At 38.6% G+C, this 17,833-nt stretch overlaps 1 protein-coding gene across 2 annotated transcripts; it reads left to right on the top strand.

The window, feature by feature from the left end:
• The first annotated feature begins 3,693 nt into the window (after positions 1-3,693).
• Positions 3,694-17,432, top strand: LOC130909811 (hepatic leukemia factor-like). Of its 2 annotated transcripts, none has more exons than XM_057826678.1 (4): positions 3,694-4,115; positions 5,867-6,196; positions 12,863-13,077; positions 13,159-17,432. In XM_057826678.1, the coding sequence occupies exons 1-4, from the start codon at positions 3,992-3,994 to the stop codon at positions 13,375-13,377; spliced, it is 888 nt and encodes a 295-aa protein (XP_057682661.1). In that variant the 5' UTR covers positions 3,694-3,991; the 3' UTR covers positions 13,378-17,432. The 2 variants fall into 2 exon arrangements, with proteins under 2 accessions (XP_057682661.1, XP_057682662.1); XM_057826679.1 differs by having other exon boundaries at positions 3,708-4,115; positions 13,162-17,432.
• Positions 17,433-17,833: the final 401 nt, after the last annotated feature.

The raw sequence follows: 17,833 nt of genomic DNA, 5'->3' as shown, positions 1-17,833 counted from the left end.
CTCTGATGGTGCTTGGGTGCGACTGATTTTATAGGCTTCAGTACCCATGAGCATTGTGTAAGTAATTATTGACATCAACAATGGCGGGCTACTAGTTTATTTTTTGATTGAAATTTTTACAACTTTTATTAAAACGAAAACATTAAGAGGGGTTTTAATATAAAATTTCTATAACTTGTACTAACATTTATCTTTTAAGAACCACAAGTCTTTCTATCCATGGATAGCTTTTACGGAATGTTAATAATGTTAATGCCATCTTGTTGATTTATTGTTATAATAAACAAATACAGTCCCTATGTAACGTATGTTGAATGTATATATCCATCTTGTGTCTTATCTTTCCATTCCAACAATAATTTACAGAAAAATATGGCATATTTTATAGATGGTTTGATTTGCGATTAATTTTGATTAATTGTGATTAATTATTTTTAAGCTGTAATTAACTCGATTAAAAATTTTAATCGTTTGACAGCCCTAATTTGTACATACAGTACTTATATATTTTCCTGGCACAGCCAGACTGTTCTCCCTGTATTTTCAAACACTTAACGGCCTTTCGAGCCAGTACGAAATGATCCAAGTCGTCTCCACAACAACGCAGATGACGAAAAGGAGAGCCGAGAATATGTTCCAATCCACGGTAAAATTAGTTATAAATGAACAAAAACACATAGACACAAGTCATTGACAACAAGCTGTCTCACGCTAGCCATGTTAGATAAACATCTCCGTTCTCCGCTCGCGCCGCGCGAGTTGTTGCTTTACCAACGTCACATCTGCCCGTCGCTGATTGGTCCACTCCGCTGTCTGTTTGCTGTGGCTTGCTCCGCCATGGAAATTTGATCTGCTCATTGGTCGCCAGACTCTATAGACCCTACTCACCAACGTCACAGAATGACGTGTCGCTGTATCCGGCCGCCATATTGTCCGTCTCTGTTTAGCCCTATTCTCAATGGTTTCAATTAGTCGTTCAGTTTATAGAGCAATTCATGGAAGCCCCGGTGCTTTCAGACGCTGTAAACTCATTGGATGCGTTGCATAAAAGGCTTTATGTGGAAAAGCTTCAGTCTATCCATTCGCCAGACCTGCTGTCTTCGCCCTCTCTGCCTGACATCTGCTACCCTGATATCTACAACTATCTTGTCCACACCAAATCAGCCTATTCTCACGAAAGTTTGAAAAACTTTAAGAGCAGCACTCTAAGCAACATTACCCTGTGTGATTTCTAAAATGGCGACAATCCAAAAAAAAAAAAAAAGTTGACTGCGATGGCCGACGCTTCAATGATAGGTGGATATTGGACTATTTCAATAAAACACGCAACAACTGTGTCTGCCTCATTTGCCAAGAGACAGTCGCTGTTTTCAAAGAGTTCGATGTGACGCAATATTACTAAACAAGACACGCTGACATGTACGACAACATTACAGGGAAGATACGCAGCGAGAAATTATAGCAACTTGAAGCTAGTTTATTTTTTCACAGCAGCAGTACTTCGCAAGAGTCTGAGTGTCGAAAGAGAAAGCCACAAAGACAAGACTGTTGAAATTATGAATTAAAAAATAATAATAAAGCAAATGTGACACACAGAAGGGCTTGCTAAAATTTGTTTAAATATATTGTTCTATGTAAATCAGCCAAGGTAGCCACCCGCATTTTGACCACACCAAATCTGGCCCCCTTTGCAAAAGGTTTGGACACACCTGTTTAACTGATGATCCGTAGACGAGGCCAGCTTCTTTCACTCGGTACCAGCTAAATATTATTCAAAATGTAATGATGGTGGAAGAAATAAGCATCTTGAATTTGAAACTATGTTGTCGGCGATTAGCCTCGCAATGATCTTAATTGTGGTTGTCAGCCCAAAACCCTCTAAATATATATTAAATGCATCTTACCAGATATAAAATGACTACTACATAATCCGTGGTAATCGTTTGGAGCCCAGTTTTCTCGTCGAATTGCAGCAGTCCATCTCGCTCTCCTCTCCGGGTCTCTTGGAATACGGTAGAACTTCAAGTCTCTCCGTCTATCTTCTCTGTTATTGCAACCAACCGCCACACACGCCTTCACCATTTTGATTATTAATGTTAACGAGCAGAAAAACACGCCATAACAGGAGGAATTTACGTAGCGGTAATGCATCAACACGACGAGTAGACGGACAATAAGGCGCGGAGGCGTGGTTGTGACGTCATGTGTGTAGGGTCTATAGCTGGAACAGCTGGTGTTCCAGGCTACTTATATATGGTATATGAATTTATATATGATCTATATCGTTCATATATTATCTTATTATCCAAACTGTACCATTCAATGTCTCTAATTCAACTATTCAAATTCAGATTCTGTTTCTGGAGGCACAATTTTCTCCCTTGAGTGATAGACATCCGATCCGTTCAAACTGGGAAGGGTCCAAATGGATTAACGTCTAATGATGTGAAAAAACAGCAATAGAACTATCTTATGTTGGCGTTTATTCTATTAGTGAACATGACCGTGCGGCCCACTAGTGGGCGCCGAGCACTCGTTTGCGCCAATGAGTCACTTTTGGGCGTTTGTCCCACCAGTGTCGAGGCGTTGTCCTACTTAGCCAAAGGTCAACACAACATAGCCTTAGCAACAGTTGTCGGGTAAACTTTGTGATCTTCCGAGAAATTCTATAAATATATGTAAATATTTACAGTCCATTTAAATTTGGAACATCATTAGTGTCTCCGGACTTCCTTTCCTGCTTCCTTTGTCTCCTCATTTGACTTCCTCCTTCCTTCCCTTCATTTGTTTTGCTTTCTGGAGCACATGAGGTTCAATGTGACAAGGCTGAAGGGAGGGTGAATGCGTGTGTGCGTGCATGTGTGTGCGCGTGCAGGTGGGCTTTGGCCTCTGATTGGTTTAAAGTAGGTCAATCCAGCCCACTCATGTGACCCAGCATTCCTCTCTGGGCGTGTGCGCGTAGTGACAAAGGAAAACGTCATGAAAAAGTCGGATAGAGATCTTTAAATTAAAGGGTGTCCATGTAAAAATAAGACAAACACCTGTGACGTTTATGAATTTTAATTCTATTAAAAAAAAAAAAAAAAAAAAAAAAAAGTTTTGGATTGTTTTTTAAATACATGCATAACTCAGAACTGACTGGACGTCTATCGCCGTCAGTGGCGGTAGATTCGATAATGTGAAGAAACGAGGAATAATGAGCATTTTGACCAACATTTATTTCAATATAAATCGTCGTTATCAATATAAATAAGCCAAATGAAAATGTAATCAGTTGAAATAAAATAATGTATTTTTTGTTTCAAATGATAAGAATGCATACCGTGAACTTAAATAACGTGTAAATATAAAACGTGTAAATATAACATTTGACCATTTCCATTGAAATGAAGTCATTTTAGAAAATGGTCATTCCAAATGTTTTTCCAGTTTTCAGGTAAATATCTATTTCTAAATCCATTTTTAAGACTGAGTCATGTGAAAATGTCACGTCAAAGTGTCCCTTTGTTGACTATGTTCTCTTGTCAAAGATTTTCTTTAAAACTTTTGTTGGGTGAATTTATTTTTATTCCTTCTCTGCGCCCGGTGACAGTAGGCGTGTTTTTATGACGTAGGCAGCCCAAGGAGAGTATCAAACGATTCGTTTATTGTGACTCGAATCAATTTGTGTCCGTTCAGACGTGATTTTTGTCGCTCTCACGTTAGAATTTTGAGTAGTCTACAAAATTACTCCCTAACTTGGGATCATAGTTGTTTTCTCCAACCAAAAGTGCTGAAGTTTGCCCGTAAATTGACGCGTTTTAGTGATTTATTGAGTCCGTTAAAAGAGTCGTTCGAACAGCCCGCCTCGTTCACGACGTGCTCGCCGCCCGCTGGCTGAGTCCTTTTCACAAGCGACACGAGACCAGACACCGACAGGCTTGTCTCTCCTCGTTCGTGTTGTGTCGTGTGACTCGTGTGGACGTTTGTGTCTGCTTTCGGGGGGTTCACCATGGACAAGATGCCCCGAGTGCACGCGGGCGGACTCAACGCAACTTTCGTGCCCTCCGCCGCGCACGGAGTCCTCAAGTCGTTGCTGGAGAACCCCGTCAAGCTCCCCGGCAGGCACCATGACGGTACAGAGAGAATGACAATTCCCAGTTTTATGATGTAGTCAATGTCATTTTTTGCTTGAAAGATATACGTTTAATAGCGTGTTGCTGTGATGCGGGAAACGACATTGCAAAAGTTGGCATCGTATGAATTGGAAGGCATTTTTACTCATGGGTAATTTGGGAAGAGAAGCATGTCATTTTGATTAGTGTTGAAGACTAGAATGATACAAGTTGGTTGATTTGATATCATGTGATGGACGCTCATGACACAAAGCTGGAAACGTGTTTTCAGGCTTTCATCTAGATTCCATGCGATGTCATTTTATGTGCACAGTGTACTTAATATGATGTACACAGAAGTGCAAAGGATGACCAAGACTGGTGACTGACTAAAGATTGGTGGACTGTCTTATATAATATTGTTTTGCTATATAAAAAAGACGGTTTTAACGGTTGTCATCAGAATCCAAAGGATTGTTCCAAACATGCTTGTCATTCTAACTGATATTTATGTTGCCTCTTCTCAACTAATGTACCGCTTCCTACAGTAGAAGTCCTGAATCAACTATTACTAACAGTACACTAGTCCTAATATATAGTATTATTATTTATTTATTCATATAGTCCTCAATATTCCAGAAACCAACTATTCCTCATAGTAACACAAACGGAAATCAAACAGTCAATCAAATTTCATAGCCCTTTACAAAAACCCAAAAGGTCCTCAAAGTGCTTTACAACAATGACAAACATGGTGATAAATAAAAGGCAAGAAAGTGCTATACAATGACATTAAGAAAATGAAAACAAAAACAGCAAATAAAACAATGAAACATAAAATCTGAAAACATTAAAAACCCTTTCAAAAATAAAACTAGGCTACCCTAGAACTGTTCTTTATAGGAACTGTTTGTTACAGTAATGAAACTAACAATGAGAGATCATATTTTGGTTGCACTTTTCATTCTTACTCATTGCCATTGACGGCAACAGACGTCCAATCCATTTGGGATGGAAGGACAGTCAATCTCTCCCAGTGCCAATTGATTGGATGTTTTGCTGTCAGTGACAGTCGCTAGGGCAAAATATATTCAAATACGTACTGCCATCTGTTTTTTTGTTTGTTTGTTTTTTTTTAAAGCAGCATCCCCAATTTTTGACTGCTCATCAAAACCCATAAAATGTTTACAATTATATACCGGTACACCAAATCTACTAAATGAAAAAATACTTTCTATTTTGATCAACAAAATTTAGTTTGATTTTATATATTTTTGTCCGTCAGAGATCAGCAGAACATAGTTTTACAAAATACAGTGTTTCTCCCCAAAACCAGAGAAAATTTTATAAAATAAGACAACTCAGGCAAAATAGTCACTGTGAGGAATGTTTTTCACACATTTAAACATCTCTATGTGCTGTAACAATGTTTAAAAAAGGCTTAGAAATAGACATTATATGTTATTATATTATATAATATTGTATAATATTATATAAAGGACACAAACTCACCGGATGGCTTGCCGGTCATGGCACTTGGATTGTTTATTGACTGTTTCCATGGTAACTGACCTCATCAGGCAACCAATAATTTAGGTGTACTTAGTCACATGTTTGACCTAAACTTCTGCTTACTACAACAACACTTACAGGGCAAAATCTTCATATTATTTGTTTGAATGTAAAACTTGGTTGACCTCCACCTTATTTATGTATGCGGTATTTTTTTTCATATGGGAATTACTGTTAACCAATTTTCTGGGTGGACGCAGGTTTTGTCAAGGATCTGGACAAGGAGAAGAAACTGGAAGAAGAGTGCAGCGCCCCCCAGTCTGCCTTTCTGGGGCCAACGCTGTGGGACAAGACACTGCCGTATGATGGCGACAACTTCCAGCTGGAGTACATGGACCTGGAAGAGTTCCTGTGTGAGAACGGCATCCCGGCTAGCCCTGCCCAGCATCCACCACCCCCACCTCAGCCCATCAGGGCACCGCTTCCACCAGTGCCAGTGCCACCCTCGGTGATGGACCTCAGCAGCCATGCCTCAGCGTCTGTTCACAATGTGCCACCTGGTTTTCCTCTAAGAAACCCCAACAGGCCAGGTACCTTCAATAGATTCTATAGACAATGCCATTGATGGCTATATACTAGGGCTGGGCGATATGGCCTTACGCACGTATCGCGATAAATTGAGCAGATTTACCTCGATAACGATAAATGACGATAAATTCGCCCAAGCGGACCGTTATATAATTTGAAAATCTGAATCAATGCATGAAATACAGATTAACCGTTTCTTGTTGATTCATTTAACAGCTTTCAATTTAATATGTTTAACAATCGTACATGCAGTCTAAACATGAAGTATACAAAAATTTATTGTAAACAATAAGAATTCAAGTATGAACATTTATAACAGCTTGTATGGCTTGAACAATGTACAGTACATTGCCAAAATCAATATGCCTGTGCAAACATGTCATTGTAATACAAATGACTTGCAGCTTGAACAGTACACTTCAAAAAGACAACTTTTTGTTAATGGCTGCTGTGACATATTTACTTGACACAAGTATTTACTTCAAGGTTTATTTTTATTTTTTTTGTCCCCAGTGAATTTTTTAAAATATGCAAGCACACATGAACCCACACACAGACACACACACATTAAAGCTACACTGATCTAATGACACAGAATTAAGCACATACTGAAAAATAGCTGGGGCCATTAAACAGTCATATTAAAATTTTCACTGTTGGATTGTACTTTATGCTGAATGCTTTACTATCACAACAGCCATCAGAAATCACACATAGACAGAGATACACAATAACTTGACATAGTAATTGCTAGATGTAGTCTGTGCCCATTCCGCTCATTAAGTTCAGCTGTTTCGCCAAGGTTAGAGCCGCTATCTGACTCCATCACGTTTATTTGTAGCGTTAGCCGCTAGCGTTAGCCTGTGGCTTGGCTACTAGTAGAAACCATTGAAAGCATCCTCTTTGGAAATCGTGAGAACAAGGGAGGACAGCGGGTGAAAGCCTGTCTGGATGCCGCCAAGAGTCTTATTTAATGTCGGGTGAAAGTTTGGTGAACCTCCCTTAAGCCACACTCTATCACGTTTGCTTGTAGCGTTAGCCACTAGCGTTAGCCACAGGGCTCTTGTTTGTTTGGCTTCCTGATAACCACGTGACTCCATACGTAAGCACACTTTCTGCTTTCTTAAAGGGAAATGAACATTGCCGAACAACACAGAGTCAAAGCGGGATGAAAAGACTATATTTTCTTGTTTTATTAAATTACCGAATTTACCGTCATGGTCAAAATAACGTCGGTCATCGTGAAGAATTTCGGTGCTGGTAAATTTTTGGTTTACCGCCCTGCTCTACTATATACTAATCTCTAGTGGTAGCCGCCATTACTGGGGTGTTAACACACCTCAGTAGCAGCCCAGCGTCAGTCAATTTTAACAGTAACGTTAGCTGCTAGGATTGCCAACTCTTTGAAAATACAAATAAGGGACACCTCATTGGTAGAGCCGCCCAGCTTGATAACCTTCACCCTGTAAATTATTTTTTTTTGTATGTGAAAAGTGATTTTTGTTTCATTAATGCAGTAATTGTAATATAATTTTACACAAACCTGAATTAGGTGCATATATGAGTGATATAAGCACACTGAGAAACGACAACAATGGCGTACCGTGAGCAACACGTCACTTTTGCTCATTAATATTCATGACGTTAGCAATTGTGGCTAGGCAGGTCAGCCTCCCGTTTGTCCCCAATAGTAAATGAATGGAAATAGTGTACGAACGAGATGTTTACTGAGCTAAACCTACCAATTCTGTCCAAAAATGATGTCCGTGGTGCCAAATTCACAGGTAAAGATGTGGAAGAACATCCAAATGTTCAGTTAAAGAGATGGCTTGAGTGTCGAGGGCAGAAAAAGACGGGAAAAAGAGCCGAGCCGACCTAAGCCTTAGCTTTTTTATCGACACCTTTTTCTTACGCCACTGACAATGACATTTCGTGTTCTAACAATCTATCCTTTACCACCATATGCCCTGTCTTTCTTATATATTATATCCTCTGGTTGTCTTACGTCTCTGACCGTTCTTGGGGGCAATTTACATTGCTATTTTTGTGTGGCGATTGCAAATGCTACCCGGTGACAGCCAACGAACACTTAATTTTTTCATTAATAACAAATCTTACAATAGCCCCCAACAAAATGTTTATTGTGTATGAAATGTGAATGGCTTCACCTTGCTGGCGCTAAACTGGTCTTTGGGACGTCCGCGCAAGTTGATCCATTTTTCACATTTTTTCCTCCCGAGTTTTTGGTTTCGAGAAATGTATGAAGAAAACATCCTTCAAATGTCGTAACATCTAAAGTTGTTTCTGCAAGTTCCATATCAGCAGTGCTTGATCGGCATATTCTTTTTTGAAAGATTACCGGAGAAAATAAGCAGAATTAACATGGTTTGTATGCGAGGGTGTCGAAAATGTTCCACTTCCGCGTTACGATGGCAACGTCACGGTCTAAAAATAGCATTCGTGCGGTACGCTATTGGCAATGTATTTCTAGTACTTTTTTAAAAGTGCAAACATAAACTGAGGCGTGTTCAAAGTCCCCTCAGCAATAAGTTTCACAAATGATCACTCCAAACATAAGGTGAAAATGCAAAAAAAATTGACAGAACACAAAAATATAATTCAAATGGTGAAAAAGAAAGTACACAGAGAAGAACAAGAAATCAAATTATCATATTGAACATTTTTTTACTCAAACGTCTTATCTCCCAGATTCTATGTTGTCTTCCGTTATCATAATAACAACCCACAGTACATCGACCAATGAAATGAGCATGATTGTCAGTGTTCTGTCAGCTCATATTTCAGAAAAAAAGAAGAGGCGGGAGAATGCATTCCCCCTACATATTCTTGAAAAGCACCATAACTAGTATTCGTTCGTTCTACAAATAAAACGCTATTTTTTATTTACATGACAGTACAGGACAGAGTGCCCCTTGTAAGCTATATACAAAACACGTACTTTTTGTTTTTGAATATTTTAGACGAACGGTTGGCAACTCTAGCATCTGCTGGCTGTGTGTGCTGCGAATGGGATACTTCCAATCGTTTTGCTCGAATTAGTCTATATAGAGGTCCTATCCATTGTTACTGTGATTGCTGCCAGCCCCTCATCACAGGACGTCTGTTATTATCAATCGCCCTCTGACGGTTGGATGACATCGAGAAAAATGCTTGATTAAATATGCAGCAGAACCCCCATATTTTGAATTAATTTCATTAGGGCTGCAGCTATCAAATATTTTAGTAATCAACTGAATATTCTATCGATTAATCGAGTAATTGGATAAAACATATATAGTTTTTGGTGAAGCGCAATTATATACACGAGAAAACAAGAATTTCATCTAATATTGAACCATTTTCAGTCAATCAATGTCTTTATTTTCGATGTACATTGTTGAAAACAGCCAACAATTGCATCTCAGATGTAACTGGAATTAAAAAAAGACTAGTTCACTGCTTTCACTCAAAAAACTTAGAGCTTATAAAAAAAAAAAAATAAAAAAAAATAAAAAAAAAAATATATATATATATATATATATATATATATATATATATATATATATATATATATATATATATATATACAGTATATCTTACCAAATGCCATTACGCTTGATAACACACATCACTTAAAAGTTAGGTGTTTTTCCCATGGGTTTCAATTGAATTTTTATTTGTGTCAAGCTATTTCTAGTTAAGTTTTAAGTTAGTCTAAACTGTAAGTCCTCATAGTATTTTGCAGTGTTCAAAATAAATGTATGATACCTGCTGTATTGGAGAGGGACCAGTCAGTGTTTCCCATAGGATTTTTTGAAACTGTGGTGGTGGGCTGCATCGGAGTCGGACAGCCTCACCATGTCGTGCCACGGGGAATTTTTTTTTTTTTCTTCATTATTTTTTTCCCCCAAGAAGAACCATAACAAAGATATATTTGAAATATTTCATTAGCTAGGCTAATGTTATAGCTCTCAGCTACGGTATATGTATGTAAAATGCGTAGCTGATTACAGCTACGTTACCCTATGTAATAATGCGACTTTTTTTCTCGTAGCAATAGTACGACTTACATCTCGTAGTGACTCAGGGTTGGCAACCCAAACTGTTGAAAGAGCCATATTTGACCCCCCCCCCCCCCCCCAAAAAAAAAAAAAAAACTAATACAGTATGTCTGGAGCAGCAAAAAATTCAAAGCCTTGTACAAGCCTTATAATTATCAATACTAGCTATGTTAGCCTACTATAAAAATGACTAGGTTGGCTAGAAATACATAATTAGCCTTCATGATTAAATGTTTATTTTCCCTGCAGTGGATCCTATAGCGCACCACGTGACTACTCTGTTGTACGATGCCACCACAAGTTTAACTTCATTACAATATTAATGAATTGAAAGAATGTTTGTGTCATGTTTGTCCTCCTAGAAATCCTATTAAAACAAAAAATATATTTCCCTCCCCCATCTTTTTCCATAAAAAAAAAAAAAAAAAAAGCAGCGCTAAAGAGCCACATACAGCCCGAGAGCCGCGGGTTTCAGACCGCCGTCGTAGTCCTCCTTTTTCCTTTTTATTTGACCCTCGTAAGTACTACATTACCACAACAATAACAGCCCTTCTGTCAACTGACCCATTTACAGGACTGGGGAATTCTAATAGCCGTGTAAAGAGTTTTACTTGATTCGGTGAGAAGGTGAATAGTTTTTTCCCCGTTGTTCGTGAACTAAATTTCCACACAAACGCACATCGAGGTACCATTAACTTAGCAAGGAGAGGTATGAGAGTCATTTTTCGAGTGTCCCAGAGCTCGCGAAATTGGTGGGGGGCGCATTTATCAAAGTTTCGTCAGCCGTAATTTGTCTGAAGTTGGCGCGCCGGTGTTGTGCCGAAAAATAGCCACTCCACGCGAAATGTCCCCCCTGACGGGAGCGCCCACGCGTCACTCGTACAAACAGCCTTTTCTTACCAATCGATGGACACGGAAACGACGTTCTTGTACCGTGAATATGCATCATTTTACTCTGCTTGAACTAATAAATATTTTACTGTGACCAACGCTCTGAAAATAGAGCAAGGCTTTATTTTGGGCCCCGCCTCTCCGCGCAAGTTCAATCAAAGTTTGCTTTACGTCCAAGACGGCCGTCCACCGCTCACTTTCGCCGTAAAGTCCGATCCAAACTATTGTAATGCCCCGGATATGGGGAAGAAGGAGAGAAGTCTGTATTTGCTTACCCACTTGATTGTGGTAACAATAATACAGAAAAACAATAACAAAATAACAGCGTGCTGCTAAGACATGCGACCGCTATCTCTCGCTATCTCGTCGTTCTCCCATTCTTCCTACTCGTTCCCCTTGCGTCTCTTAAATAAATAAATAAAATACTACTCTAAAATGCTACTCTACTACCCGCGCGCGCTCTCGAGAGACTGTGGCGGGCCGCCACAGTCTCGTTCAGTTGTGGGAAACACTGCCAGTGCTACTTGGTGTTTTATCTAGCAATGACTACTAAGCTAAAACTGACAGTTAGCATTATTAAGTTTTTATTTTACACCCTAATCACTCTACAGCGCTATGTTTTCACAGATTAAATAAAGCCTAAGACACGTTAGCCACGCATAGACAGTGGTCATAATTAATAGAAACTAGCCCTCCGCAGGGCTAACACTACGTGAGCGAGTAACGTTAAACTTATTTATTAGCGCTTAGAAGTCTACTGCTTTAAGATGGCGGCTGTTTACTAACGCCACTGACTCTGTCATTCGCATCTAGTTCAACATACATGGGATCTAGCATCATGCGGGGTAGTTTTTAGCAACATCGGCGTCGTTTGTAGCGGCTGTAGTTTTTTTTTTTTAATTGCTTCTTCCTCTACACACGTGACATCAGCGCGTTCTCCAGCATTAAAAGTAGTCCGGGCAAAACGTGATGCTTAGAGCTGTCAAAATTAAACGATTACTCAAGGGGAATAAAATGACTCCGATCAGTTTTTAAACTCGAGTTACTCGAGTTGCTCGAGTATTCGTTTCAGCTCTAAATTTCATTGTGGCGCTAAAATTGTGATCATGATTAAAATTAAATACAGTATATGTGTAATATACAGTTTGTACATTTGCAGTAACTGCTGTGTGTAATCACGCCCCTCATAATGTATGAATTTTTATTAACGGTTTTATTTCTTTACCGTGAGTTTGGATTGTTCCTCACTATTGCTAATTAAAGTACCAACTCCTCAGTTTAGTCAATAGTTGGCATATATAAACTAAATATAAGTATAACACCAACACCAACCAACCAACACCAAAAAAAAAACATTTTCTATTATGTTTTGTATTCTGACTTTTCTTTTCACTTAGCACTACGTGTATGTCCAGTGTGTGTGTGTGAGTGTTTGAGTTTCTGCTTTGTGAAAGCACCCAGAATGCATTTTTCCTGGCTGATAAACTACCAGCATGTGAGGATGCGGACAAACTAAGACAAACAAACATCCTCATCCTGCTGCAAACCCTGAAGCTTTTCCTCAGCACGTCTGCAGACAACACTTGATCATCACTAACACTCACTAAATAAGACTTTGGAAAACATTTAATCTGTCGCCACCTTCTGGTCGCAGAGTGTCACTGCATAACTAAGATTTTAAAAAGCATACTGTCCCTTTTTCATGTTGTTCCTCAGGCCTTCTAAACTTCAGAAACACCCCGAGCCCGATTGACCCCGACTCCATCCAGGTTCCAGTAGGATACGAGCCAGATCCGGCCGACTTGGCGCTGTCGAGCGTTCCAGGCCAGGAAATGTTCGACCCGCGCAAACGCAAGTTCTCGGACGAGGAACTGAAACCTCAACCTATGATCAAAAAGGCTCGCAAGGTTTTCATCCCTGAAGACCTGAAGGTAATTTGCTTTTAAAAAATTTGAAATGAAGGTAATTTTACATTATTGTGGGAGGTAACGTGGCTTCTTGTTGCTTTTGAGCAGGATGACAAATACTGGGCCCGGCGCAGGAAGAATAACATGGCTGCCAAGCGCTCGCGCGACGCCCGGCGCCTGAAGGAAAACCAGATCGCCATCCGGGCTGGCTTCCTGGAGAAAGAGAACTTGGCGCTCAGGCAGGAAGTAGGCGAGCTGCGCAAAGAGCTCGGACGCACCAAGACCATCCTGGCTAAGTATGAAGCCCAACATGGACGTCTGTGAGGGCATAAAAATACATACATGCACACACAGACTCACATAATTCCACTTTGCAGTCCTAATGGCTCGACTCACTTGTTATTTCAATTTTCTAAATTTAATAGTTCAGCTACCTTTAAGTATTACCGTAATTTTTGAATTATAAGGCGCACCTGACTATAGGCCGCCACCCACCAAATTTGAGGCGAAAATGGCATGTTTCATAGATAGGCCGCACTGGACTATAAAACGCAGCTGTCCTCACTGTGTTACGTGATATTTACACCAAATTTATTAACCAATAATAACCAATAGCACCATAACACCAAATGAACCGATTGGCTGCAAAGCTTCATTGCTTCAAGAAGCTTCATTTGGCCATCACTGCTCCCTTGGGGGAGACAGTCAATCTCTACTGCCACCTGCTGTCAACACTCTTGCTGTCCAACATGCTTCCTAGCATGCATTGTAGCACTACAATTGTAAATATATCAACCAAAATTCATGTTGTGTGCTAATTATTTCTTCAGTTACTCTTCCAGTTGTTTCATAATTGCTAGTTAAGGTATATGGTAACACTTTTTTTGACAGTGGCGCCATAAGACTGTCATAAGGCCATCATAATTATGACATGACACTGCCATGAGCAATGATTTCGTGTCATTCGGCTCACCTTTGAATGGATGCAGAGTTGGACATACACGGAGTTTGCCGGATGACACTTTCATTCATTAATGCTCAATGATAGTATCATGTCATAATTATGACGGTCTTATGGCAGTGTTATGACGCCGCTGTCAAAGTGTTGCCTATTAACCCAAATAAATCAACAAATAAGCCACACTGGATTCAAAATGAGGGAAAAAAAGTAGCGTCTTATAGTCCGAAAATTACGGTACTCTTTCAACGGAATGCATTTTAGCTAACGTTTTGTGGTCTGTGCAACATTGGGTCTAACAAGTCCACAATTAATCTGCCATGAGATTTAATGACGCTTTCTTAAAATTTCCCCTGAAAGTAAATAGTAGTTACTTAATAAAGAAAGAGTGGCAGTGAAACAATAGGATCACTGTTGTCTCCAAAAATATGACAAACATTATACCATAGACTTCATAATACATTGACGGGGCACGGGGCCGATTCATAGGGGGTCTATCTCCGTCAAAGCTGACCAAGTGGGAACACAGACGGAGCTTTTTCTGTGGAAAATTCTTGTGAATAAATGCTCAAATCCCCGAATTCTTTATTGATATGAACGTCAAACAGTTTTGATTCTTTGTTAAAAGAGAAAAAAAAAACGGGAGTTACGCATTTATTTTATGTAAATATGTCACAGAAGGATGCTAGTCTGTTAGCCATTGTGGCAGCCCCCTAATCACAACAAAGAGCTTTTTCCGTTGAAAATTCTTGTGAATAAATGCTTAAATCCCCAAATTCATTATGGATATGAACGTAAAACAGTCTCGATTCTCTGTTAAAAGAGCAAAAAAACGGGCAGTTATGCATTTATTTTATGTAAATATGTCAAAGAATGATGCTAGTCTGTTAGCCATTGTGGCAGCCCCCTGATCACAACAAAGGAGTTTTTCTGTTGAAAATTCTTGTGAATAAATGCTTAAATCCCTGAATTCTTTATAGATATGAACGTAAAACAGGATTCTTTGTTAAAAGAGCAAAAAACTGGGCAGTTACGCATTTATTTTATGTAAATATGTCGAAGAATGACACCAATGCCGTACCGGTTAATTTCTACCATTGAATTTTTTTTTTGGTCACGTTTCAAAATGCATTCATGGTACGAGAAATATAATAATTACCTCGAATCCTCGAACAAATCACCCCTGAGACAATCCTTCCTGTTTGTATGCGGTACAGCTTTCGTACTTGTTAAATCCGACGTGTTTAAATCCTGCATGTGTTGACTATGCGACCGACTGCGAATAACTGAAGCGGACTGCAGGGCGGCCCCCTACTTAAAGGCGTTGCGCAGTGTAGGTGGAATCTGACCTGTCAATCGTTATGAAGTCTATGACTATACTTAACAATATGTGCGTGTTTTGTCCAAATAGTGACATACAGTTTAAGTTGACATTATATTATAAACTGAAATTTTAATTTAACACTATTGTGTTTTTACAAAGTATATGTCTGGTAGAGGAAAAAACTGAGGTCGGTCTTTGATTCCACACCAAGCTTCTCAGGCTTATCCTTTTTTTTTTCATTTTGAAAATTGTGGTCCAAATCGGATTTGACCTAGATCGGATTTGAAATTGCTTCGCTCGCGTCGGAAAAAATGAAAAAACAGATTTGTGCAACAAGACCAGCGGTATCAACCGAGCCTAAGTCAGGGGCTCTCTGAGAAGGTTCTCACAACTTCAGAAACACGGGCCTAGGACTTCTAGAAAAATGTTTTATCAATTAACATGGATCAGGTATGTCTGTAATGACATCACACACCAAAGTGTCTGAAGCACGGAAGCCTAAAATTTAACGGCAAGTAAGCCATTTTGATTAGCGATTTAAAGTGAGTCGAGCCAATGAGGGTCCAAATTGTCTTTGCCACACCTCCGTTCCCAGCATGCACCAGTGCACTTGACACATGTACACTTCTAGTACGTGCATATATATGTATGAATATATACTGTATATGTATGTACTTAATGTGCGTGCACTTTGCTGCCTTCTGAAGTCCATTTTTTGTCTTTTACTATCTTTTCAGCAGTATTTTTTTACCACAAAGTGGTGTATGTGTATATAAATTATATATATTTGGGGTTGGATATGTTTTAAAAAAAAATTTGCATTTGAATTGTATGACATCGTTTGTCATAAAAAGCCGCATTAATCACATATACAGATGTAAATATTGTTAGCTCTGGAAAAATCCCACCCCTAATATATAGATATATATAGACAGTGCCCAAAATGCCAAAATAAAGGAGATTTAAATCCATAAATCTCTTATTTTTGTAAGATTGCAGACTTTGTTTTACAGAAAAAAATTGAAAAAAAAAAAAGCCAAAGTCTGCTTTGACAGCATTGTCGAAATCCTTCCGGCAGGACAAAATTAACCCAAAGAGCAAATATTATATACAAATTTATAAATAACAAAATAAAAATAAATTTATATACATATTTGATATATTTTATTAATAAATGCATAATTCAAATAAATAATTTATACATAATAAGGAAATGTTTTGTTAAAATAACATTTTAGACTTTTTTTTTTTTGTTTTTTTTGCCTTGAATAAAAAGTCACATTTCAGTGCCATTGACAGTGGCAGACGTCCAATCCATTCAAAGTCTAAATGGACTGGACATCTATCGCCGTCAATGGCAGCCAGTGAGTTAAAAAAATTGTCACAATTCCATCCACAAACATGTTGAACTCTTTCATCGTTCAAATGTTTGGTCTCACTAAATCACTTTTTTATTGTCCACTGGACACCATTTTGTGTTTTTGTAATGTTTGATATAACAAAACCACAAAAGCTCTCTTCAACACTGAATTATTATTAGTGCAATAATATGAAAACAAACATGTGTAACTTTGATTTGTGCATAGTTCAGCGCTGACATGAATGTATACTGTATGGGTTTGCGCGCGTGCGTGAATGTGGTAAAAACTTGAGTACTATAGAGCAAAACCTTCTCAGTTAAGATGTTGGAATAATTTGTTTTTTTTTGTACAGACATGGGTATTTTGGTGTATTTTGGGGGGGTTGGTTACACAACTTGAAGCACTACAGAATTGCAATCAATCAAATGACAGTTTCATAATATGGGCATTAATGATTATTTCCTTCCTATAGTAGGAAATGCATTAAAAAAAAGTACAAATTCAATAAACGAGAGCACCTATTTCCTCTCCATACTGAATGAACTTTCTATCAATGTATAAATACTTTATTGGCTGTACTTGGCCTCTTGTGAATGTAAACACTCAACATTAAGCACATGTTTTGTTTTTTCATTATGATGTAATTTATGTTTCTCTTCGATCTGATGTTTCTACGCTTATTTCCTTTATTTATCCTGTTTGTTCCCATGAACATAAATAAAAAAAACAAAATCAACTTTTGTTTGAGCCGTGTCTGATATGACCAGCAGGTGGCAGCAGATCGACAAGAAGCGGCAGCAGTGTTTGTGGCCAAAGTGTAACTGGGAGGTAGTTCCTAGGAAGCCCCCAAAAATGACAATGTATTTTTGTAAATATTGAATTTTCACAACTTAAAGGGTGTATGTAAGGAGTGAGACAAAATATCAAAAAGGTGAAATATCCAGAGGTGGGTAATAACGAGTTACATTTGCTCAGTTACATTTACTTAAGTATGGTAGCTTTTTCAGAAAAATGTACTTCTAAGAGGATTTTTACTAAATCGTACTATATACTTATGTAGATTTGTAAAGAAACACTACTCTTACTCCGCTACTTTGGGTTACACTAATAGTTACAGTGGGGCAAATAAGTATTTAG

This window comes from Corythoichthys intestinalis, chromosome 21 (assembly GCF_030265065.1).
Source record: "Corythoichthys intestinalis isolate RoL2023-P3 chromosome 21, ASM3026506v1, whole genome shotgun sequence".
Classification (NCBI taxonomy): domain Eukaryota; kingdom Metazoa; phylum Chordata; class Actinopteri; order Syngnathiformes; family Syngnathidae; genus Corythoichthys; species Corythoichthys intestinalis.
The sequence above is the reverse complement of the archived record's forward strand: the minus strand, read 5'-3'. Positions and strand labels throughout refer to the sequence as shown.